The 9,542-nt window shown below is 48.3% G+C and overlaps 1 protein-coding gene across 1 annotated transcript in view; it reads left to right on the top strand.

The window, feature by feature from the left end:
- The window catches only part of SLC4A5 (solute carrier family 4 member 5), a 98,922-nt gene that overhangs the window by 19,290 nt on the left and 70,090 nt on the right, over positions 1-9,542 (top strand). Inside the window, exon 3 of the mRNA XM_007459397.1 lies at positions 4,677-4,806. Coding sequence (XP_007459459.1) covers positions 4,677-4,806 — 130 coding nt within the window. The remainder of the gene's footprint in view (positions 1-4,676; positions 4,807-9,542) is intronic.

Genomic DNA, 9,542 nt, shown 5'->3' with positions numbered 1-9,542 from the left:
TTCCCTCTCCCTCTTGTCCTCTCCCCACACCTCCCCTGGTGCTTAACTGGAAACAAAAGTGAGTTTGTTGTGCTCTGCTGGTGGGGAAGAGGACGTGTGAAGGCAGCAGCCAGGGTGGCAGCAGCAGAAACAGGCTGGGGCCAGAGGCAGTGTCCACAGCCGGAGACCCCAGTGCTCAGCTACTCCAGGGAGCAGGTAATGCCCCAGACAGGGCTGGTTCAGGCATTGCCCTCTCTGTCGGGTCTCATCATTTCATGACTGTTCCATGTATTTGCCTTCTTATTTGGCCTTGAAGGCGGAAAGGGATTGCAGATTTAGGGAATGGTAGGCACAAAAGGTCCAAGGAGTGATGTGCTCTCTTCAGAGAACTGTGTGTGGTGATGTGGCTGGGGTCCAGGGCATGTGGGGTCAAGAGTGGCTGGGGTCCACAGTGTCTGGGCTTAAGGATGGCTGGTGTCCAGGGTGGCTGTTGTCCAGGGTAACTTCGGTCCAGAGTATCCGGGGTCCAGGGTGGCTGGAGTCTGGGGTGTCTGGAGGAGGAACATGACAGAACCTACCAGGGCAGGTTAGGGCCAGACCATGAGGGATGTTTTGAGCCATGTCATAGACCCTAGGCTTTAGGTAACAGGGAGCTATTGAATGTTTTTCACCTGGAGAGTAACGTGACCAAATCTACATTTTAAAAGAGTAGTTCTTGAACTCTGATCTCATGGAGAATTGGTGTGCCCTCTCAGAATCAAGCAGTCATAGTCTTCTCCCAATTTAAGGAAAAAATAAGGTTATTTGTTCAATTGTTAAATTTTCTTCTATAAAATTTCCTTAAACCTTTGACGTCTGCTAGCAAGTGTCAATAATCAATAAAAAGGACTAAGTTCAAAGTAGTAGAAAAATTTGGAAATAAAAATCCATTTAAATAAATGCAGTCCATTGAGCTATATACAGATAAATTGGTAGTATTTTCTGCTAGTAAAATTATTTCTAACTCATATGCACAATATTTTATGGTGCTGCTCAAAGAGCACCATGACTCCCAGGAGTTTGCCATGTGAACATGTTTGAAATGTCTTAAGGCAAACTCTGGTGCTACATAGGGAATGGGATGGATGGGGCAAGCAGAGGCAGTGGGAGCAGTAGGTGGCTCTTGTGATGACAGGAATAGGAGATAATGAGAACCTGAACAAAGGTGGTGGCAATGGTGGGAAAAAGGGAGACAGCTAAAAAATAGTCAGGAAGTGAGTGGAAGCCATTAGTGTCTGACTGGACATGGATGATGAGAGAGAAGGAGGCTTCAGGAGTGAGCCCAAGATTTCTCCTCTGGATGGCTGGGTAGCCAGGAGCACTATTAATCAAAACAGAGGAGGGCAAGGTTGGAGTGTTGGAAGACAGGAGGCAGGGCTGCTTTGAATATGTTGAGATTGACTCGAGAAGGGTGGAGAACTCCCAGATGGAGCAGTCCAGCTGGCAGTTGGAAATGCTCAGTAAATCAGGACCTAGAGACACAGGTGACCTCGGCTATAGGGTGACACCAAAAAGAACATGAGGTGGTCCAGTAGAAAGAGAGGAGACAATAAGGCCAAGGAGGAATCCTGGGGAAGATCAAGATTTAAGTGAGACATGCAAGAAGGGCCAGGGAAAGACACTGAGAAGGAGTCCTCAAAGAGATAGGAAAAAATATCAAGAAAGTGCTATCTTATAAGAACGAAGAGCATTTCAGTTCAGAGGGAGCAGTCAGCACCACTCATGTCCCAGAGACATAAGCCAGACCATAGCTTCACAGTGTTGTAGGTTTGATTGATTTTATTGACTTATTGATTTGAGAATAAAACAAGAGAGATCTGAGAGCAGGGTTGTAAACTTGGGTGCTTAGCATAAATGAGATTAGCAGGGTAATAATAGGGAGTAGTGGGGACTGTGGAAAACTAAAATGCATATTCTCATCCATCACTCAGCTCTAATTGATTGTTGTCAGGTAGGAATATGGGCACTGTCATCAGAGTATCTGAATTTTCAAGAAAAGTCAGAAATCTAGATTTTTATATGCAATCTCATAATTCTTTATATTAGCAACAATTTCAAAAACTTTTATACTCTATGAGGGCTGAATTAAACACATCTTTGAGCTGCCAGTTTAAAATCTCTGCCTTAGTCAATGTCCTTAGTGTGGTGGGGATGAATCAGTTGCAGCAGGTTGGGAAATGATTAGGTAAGGAGGAAGTAACGACAGTGAGTGTAGACCTCCCCTTCAATAAGTTGAGGAGAGAGAAGGGAAAAAGAGACCAGCAGAGCTTAGAAGGCAGGCAGGATCAGAGGAAGGTGTTTCATGGTAGGAAGAGCTGTTTGTAGGTTGAGAGAAAGAGGGTGGAGGGAAAGAAGTTGAAGACCCAGGTAAGGAAAGACTGGGTGATGAAATAAGGATCCAGTAGAAGGGAATAGATGTGGTCAGAGATAGGCTAGAGGAAGAACTCTTGTTCAGAGGTAGACTGCAGCAGTGGTAAGGACACAGAAGCACTGGAAAGGAGGAAGTTGATGGATTTCATGCCTGGAGGTCTTATTTTCTTGGTGATGTGGGGTAAGAGATAGATCAAGAGGCTTGCAGAGAGGAGCAAAAGTTAGTGGTGGCATCGAGGAACATGGGAAAGGGCATGCAAGGATGAGTGGAAGTGGCTGTACTTCTGAGACCTGTTAACAGTGGAAGCCCCCCATTTGTACAGCGGGGTGGTTTTCTCCAGAGGGATTCATGAGCCTGAGTGCTAAGCTTGGTGACAAGGGGGATTGGCACCTGTTATATTCCAGGCCCTGTGTCACGTGTGTTATTCTCCTTACCTGATTTATTGGGACAATAACCCTGTTCACTCAGACTGAATTCACTCATGAGTAAGTAGCAACTCTGAGATTCATACCCACGTCTAGCTGGATTGAAAGCCTAGCGTGTGCCTTGCATCCACCGTACCACCTTACCACACTGCCTCTCCCTGCACCCCAGGACACATTTGAAGAGGTGGAGATTGGGCCAGTGAATTCTTGTCTGGGTATCAGCTGCCTGGTTTTATTGGGAAGTCAAGGAGTAAGAGACTGGAGACTGTGATGAGAAGGGTAGTTGAAATTATTGACCATTGGGAGTCCATGGAGAAATAAGTGAAAGCCAAAGGGATGATAAACTGAGGGGATAGAGACGATTGGAGAAAGAGGAAGACTTGATGAAGCCTAAAGACAGTCAGTGAGAGATTGAACCAGGGCAGGGGCAATGGGATTGGTGAGGAAGGAGAGTATTCTCGAAAACTTTTAATGTGGGAGTGGAGGTGAGAGAAAGAGGTGAGGTGAGAATGATGCCAGCGTGTCTAGCCTGTGCGGTTGGGTGGACAGTTATGCCTCTAACCAAGGCATTCAATGTTGGGTGATACCTCTCTCTCTCCGGCCCACCATGCCCTAGACACACTAACCAGCACACCCCACCTCAAGTCTTTGGCACGCCTGCAGCACTCTTCTTCCAGATATGCAGAAGTGGTTCATTCTCATTTTTCAAGTTCCAATTCAAATACGCCCTCCTCAGAGAGGCCTTTCTTGACTATGCTATCTAATATATCTCCGTGGTCTTTTTTTTTTTTTTTCAGAACACTTATTACTACTTATCACTGAACTGAATTTTATGGATTTGTTTACTTGTTTATTGTCTGTATCTGCCACTGGAGAGGCTCAAGAGATCAAGACTATATGGATCTCCTTCACAGTTTTGTTTCCCTCCACCTAGACCAATGCCTGGCACATAGTAGGCATTCATTAAATATTGAGTGAGAGAAAGAAGGAAGAGAGGGAGGGAAGGAGGAAGAAAGGGAGGCGGGGAGGGAGGGAGGCAAGGAGGGAAGGCAGGAGAAGCATGTTTGGGGAAGAGCATGTGTTCCGCATCAGAATGCTGCCTGAGAGACACCCAGAAGGCGACATCCCCTGGGCAGTTGGAAAGCAGACTGGGAGCTCAGGGATAAACTGTTAGGTTGCACATGAAGAAAGTGGGCCCACGTGCCACACTGGTACAAGCACATCCTTTCACATGTCTGATTGCCCCTTCAAGGCCAATGCTGGGAGTTGAGTGTGTGGAGTCCAGGGGAAAAGGGGTCCCTCTGGGCGTGTTATGCTCAAGTTGGGACAGAGTTTTTCTCCCCTCCCTTATTTGCTCTGTTCCCTGTCCTTGCTGCTGCCCTGGCTTTGGCCATTTTCCATCTTTCTTCAGTGTCAGCTACAAGACCCAGGAGTCTGAATACAGACTAAATCCTTTCAAGTCTTTTATCTCCAAGAATATCCCACCCACATCCAATCCACAGAAACTTGAGTCTAGCTTTGCCCAGAGGGTGGACTTCGTTTTACCGAATTAGGAAATACTTTTTTTTTTTTTTGCGGTATGCGGGCCTCTCACTGCTGTGGCCTCTCCCGTTGTGGAGCACAGGCTCCAGACGTGCAGGCTCAGCAGCCATGGCTCACGGGCCCAGCGGCATGTGGGATCTTCCAGGACCAGGGCACGAACCCGTGTCCCCTGCATCAGCAGGCAGACTCTCAACCACTGCGCCACCAGGGAAGCCCTGAATCGGGGAATACTTTGCCCTTGCACTTGGCTCCTGCTCCATTTCAGCTGGCCTCTACCTCCCGTGGGGCACTCAGCAGAACCTGCTGCCCTCCTTTTGCAGGGTCTCCAGCTGCTGAGCAGCTCCAGGACATCCTGGGGGAGGAAGATGAGGCTCCCAACCCCACCCTCTTCACAGAGATGGACACTCTGCAGCACGATGGAGACCAGATGGAGTGGAAGGAGTCGGCCAGGTGAGGCAGAACCCCGGAGACAGGTAGAGGGGGCTTTCCACTGCAGTCTGCCCGGGCCCAGGCTGAGCTGACCAGTGGCATCTCATACCTTGAGTTCTACTAGGGCGCTTCCTGGCCCCCAAAGACCCACCTACTTGCCTTCCTTGGTGTCCAGAACTGGGTTGGATGCTAAGGAGCAAACAGAAACTTATGGCTTTGTCTCATCCTCAGAGAAATGAAAATCCTGGTGGGAAAGTAGAACAGACACCCATGAAACGATGAGAGAATAACACAAGGGCATATATCCTTTTGTGTCAAGTGGTTCAAACTAAATGTTGTAGAAGGGAAAGCACCAAGCAGGCTGGGGCAGACAGGAGTGCTTCCTGGAGGAAGAAGAATGCGTGCCAGGAAAAACCCACTTGGGGAGCTCCAGTGAGCACTGAAGCAAAGGGATTTGGCAGAGTCTGGGGCAGGACAAGCAGAGCGTAGCCCTGGAGGCACACGTGGGGAGCAGAGAGAGCTGTGTATATAGGGGCAGAAGAAGGAAGAGAAGAGCCAAAAGGCTGGAGAAGAACCACACGGTGAAGTCAGGGGAGCCAAGGGAGAATCAGGGTAAGGAGTAGCGCTGGCCGTACCCAGTGCCTGGGGCAGAGCAGCCTCTAAATTGAGCTGGACTGATCAGCAGCATCAAATGCTGCCAAGAGCTCAAGGAGAAGGCAGAATACAGTAGGGGCAGCAGGAGGGGCTGGTGAGAGGAGGAGGGACCCTGGGACAGAAGTTGAGAGTCTGCAAGCAGAGCATACCAATGTTTCTCAACCTTTTTTTGTATTAACGTCCCCCCACCCAATTTTTAAATTTAAATTAACTTTGTTAAAATAAAATTAAATGTATTTCTAATGAGAGAAATGAAATGCTAAGAAATTAAATGTTGTCAGGTAGGTTTGAGCTTTGGAGTGCCACAAGCCATTGTAATATCTTAAATATTTTGCTCTCCTAAGAATCAGTTCTTGCCCCCTTGGGGCTGATATTGCCCCGTTGAGAATGCCTGAACAAACTGCCAGCTGTGCCCAAGGTGGCTTTGCCTGGGGGCCACCATGACACCCAGGACCTGGCACCTGCCCCAATCACAGCCTGGGCCCCTTTCTTACCTACCAACCTCACTCACCTCAGTAGCTGTTCTGTAGAACGAGGTGCGGATTTAACATTCCCAAGCTTCCCCCTCCAATCTCTCCTGGAAAAAGAAAAAAAGAAAAAGAAGAAAGGTCATTGAGTGACTAGCAAATTCCTGCAGGCCTCAGAAGGAATGAATTCCTAGCCTCATGGCTAGGCCCAATCCCTGTCTGGAAGCTGTGGAGCCTCTTCTTATCAGCCCATTCAATGAGCCCTTACTACATGCTAAACAATTCGCAGGCTCATCTCATTCAACCTGCACAATGACCCTGAGGAGGCAGGAAATATTATTATCCTTGTTTTATAGATGAGGATAGTAAGGTTTAGAGGGTCAAATAGATGCAAGGGTCAGAGCCTGCAGGTAGCTGAGTCTGGATGCTAGACCAGGGCTATCTGACTCTCCAACTTGAGTGCTTATGAACTTTGTCATGTTTTCTCCATTTTCTCAGCCACTTCTCTCCCCTTCCTTCAACTTCCAGGGACTCTGTTTTGATTTCCATGGGAGGACATAATTCTGGAGGGAATTCAACTGGTGTGAGAGATAAACGGCGGCAGCCACAGAGCCCAGGACATCCATCCAGGGCTGATAAGAGAGGGGAGGACATTTCAAATGACCAGGGCCCAGTCTGTGCTACTGTGGCTTAATGCCTCTGAGGGGCTTGTACCTCCCTGGGCAAATGACTTTCTTGTCCAAGGTGGGCATATAGAGAGAAGGAAAGTTGAGAAAGGCCTTCTCCAAGGCCCAGTAGGGAGAGGGTGACTTCTCCCTACCCTGGGTAAGGTGTGCCTTCAGAATCCCTGGCAATAATTGCCAGGACCAGACTTTTCATTAGGGCCTATCATACACACCCACAGAGCCCTTGCTGAGAAGGCCCCAGGGCTCTCAGAGACATGATTGTTGCCATAGACGAAATACCCAGTTTCTCTCTGAGTGTTGATCCATAGAGCCTTGCTCACTATAGACCCTGCAATGAAAGTGATAAATTGTAGATAATGATGTTTCTGGAAGAAGGCTCCTTTAAAATGTAAAGGGGCCTGGGGTTACCATCTGCAAGCCAGGTTGTTTCCCCACAAGGCAGGCTTTCCAAGGACAGCATTTGAGGAGCCCTGGGAAGAGCCCCAGTGTAACCCAAGTGGACCTCAAACCCATAGCGAGAGGAAAGTGGAGGCTGGAAGAAGTTAAACAGCTGAACCCAATTCCAGGTTGATAGAGAAAGGAGCATCTTGAGGGCCAGCTTTGGGGCAGGAAGCAGTGGGGGGAGAGCCACTCAGGCCTCCTTTCTCCACCCCAGCCTCCTTTAATCTTCTCTCCAGCTCCCCCCAGCTGGTTTGCAGCTCACTGTTGGAGGTCTGAGCAGTAGTCACAGGGTTTGGTTATCGGTGAGCAAGTCCACCTTGGCCTGGACAGCTGTGCTAGGGGCTCCTCCTGGCAAACTGCATCAGTAGAGGTGCTCCGGGCCAGGCCTGTTAGGGGCCTGTCACCCCACCAAAAAATGGGAAGAATTTCCCTCAGCTGACAGGCTGTGCCATCTACTCAGGGAAGCCAGAGGTCTCGAAAGTTTCCAGAATACAAGAATCAGCAAATCCTAGTGAGTTCTGGGCCTTCTTGGAATAACAGGAGAAAATGATAGGAGGCGGGAACAACCCCTCATGTGGACACTCAGGCCCTGAGAGGGTTGCAGGTCTGTACCCACATCAAAGAGACTGGGGGAGGGGACCTTTTAATAAAAGTATTTAATTTGTTGCGGGAGTGTTTGCTTTATTGAGTTAGGAGATTAACAGAGTGAAAATCTCAAATCCGCAAGGAATTTTCCCCGGCAGTGCTTTTCTGGGGGTTATTAGTTTGGGGGATGTTTTGGGCCCTTGGGGAAAGAATCACCACTGGACAGATTTAACTGGTTTTTTGAGCTCCACTGAGCCTGGCCCTTTGTGCATGATGGGGATTGTGTGTGTGGGCATCATTTCTAATGTGATCAATGCTGGTAGGTCAGGCTGTTAATAAGATAGATTTTTATTAAATTTGTCTCTTTTGCGTTCCCGGGAGGGGAGTGCAGATAGCTTTTTGCTGATACTGACCTTGCCTGAAGGGAGGCTTGGGTTGGGTGGGGCGGGGTGGACCCCCTCACTGTGAGCAAACAATTTACCCATAATTCCATTGTCTCTCAAGCTTGAACCTGCCTGGCTGCAGGGGATGAAGGGAAGGAGAATGATCTGGGCTGGAAGCCAGCCAAGTGTGGAGGGGCTTTTGGGGTTACTCAAAAATAGAGCTTTGAGCCTTCCATGAATTCTGAAAGCAAACTCCAAATCCAAGCTGCCTCTGATCTCAACTCAGAGCAGAGCAAAAGCGTGAACTTGCCGGAATGTTCTTATAAGACACATATGCTCTGAAAAGATTCCTGCCGTGACCAGGAAAGGGCAGAAAGAGGGGCAGGAGAAGTAGGTCATCTTAGTTGGGTCAGACCAGATCAGTACATTTTCAAAAGACCCTCCACACATAGGCAGGGATGCTTTCTCACTCTGTACATAATGGAAGAAGAAGCCTGAGCTTTGTCTCAACCCTGAAACTGTTCCTGCTTACTACCTTGAAGCATGTTCTCCTACCATCATTTTACCTCTTAGTCTGGAGTAGAAGATGCCCCAGCCCTCTGGTCTCACCACTCACCTGGGATCACCCTTATGGCACCCCAGCTGCCCTCTCTATGTGGAAAGCAGAGCGGGGAGCTGAGAGTTCTTAGTATAGACATCAACAAACCTCACTCATTCATTCAACTACTATTTACCAAATGTTTACTGTCTGTAAGCCCTGAGCCAGGTGCTTAGAGATACAAAAATCATGGCAGATGCCATCCCTGCTCACTCAGGCTCTCAGTCTAATGGGGCACAGAGGTAAATAACTAGATACTTGATGATGAGGTTCTAAGAAAGCACAGTGTAGGGGCACTTAACCCAGACAGGAGGGATCAAGGCAGATGTGCAGGAAGAAGAGTTGTTCACATAGACACCTGAAGGATGGGTCAAAGTTAGCCAAGAGAGGGTACGGAAGGGGGAAGAGGCCCCTGGAACAGGGGAAACAGACACAGAGGAAGCGGCAGAAGTTCCCTGTAGCTGGACTAGAGAGGGAGTGGCCAATGATGCAGGTCCTATGCAGACCATGTTGTGGAGTTTGAACTTGATGCTGAGAGCTTTGGAGGACCACTGAGGGGTTTGGGTCAGGAGAGGGACAGGATTGTCTGTTTGAGAGAGATCACTCAGGCTTCAATGTGAAGAATGTATAAAAGAAGGTAAGACTGGGCCAGTTAGGAGGCTGGTCCAGATGAGAGGTGATGAGATTCTGAACCAAGATGTTGACAGTGGGAATATAGAGAAGGTGTGATTTGAGACATATTTTTTTAGTGTATAATTATATATATATAAAATGTATAGTGTATCAGTATTTCCTTTTAAATATACTTTATTATTTAGAGCAGTTTTAGATTCACAGCAAAACTGAGCAAAATGTACAGAGGGGCTTCCCAGGTGGCGCAGTGGTTGAGAGTCCGCCTCCCGATGCAGGGGACGCGGGTTCGTGCCCCGGTCCGGGAAGATCC

Source organism: Lipotes vexillifer, unplaced genomic scaffold (assembly GCF_000442215.2).
Source record: "Lipotes vexillifer unplaced genomic scaffold, Lipotes_vexillifer_v1.1 scaffold51, whole genome shotgun sequence".
Lineage (NCBI taxonomy): Eukaryota > Metazoa > Chordata > Mammalia > Artiodactyla > Lipotidae > Lipotes > Lipotes vexillifer.
This window is presented reverse-complemented; position numbering and strand designations above follow the sequence as displayed.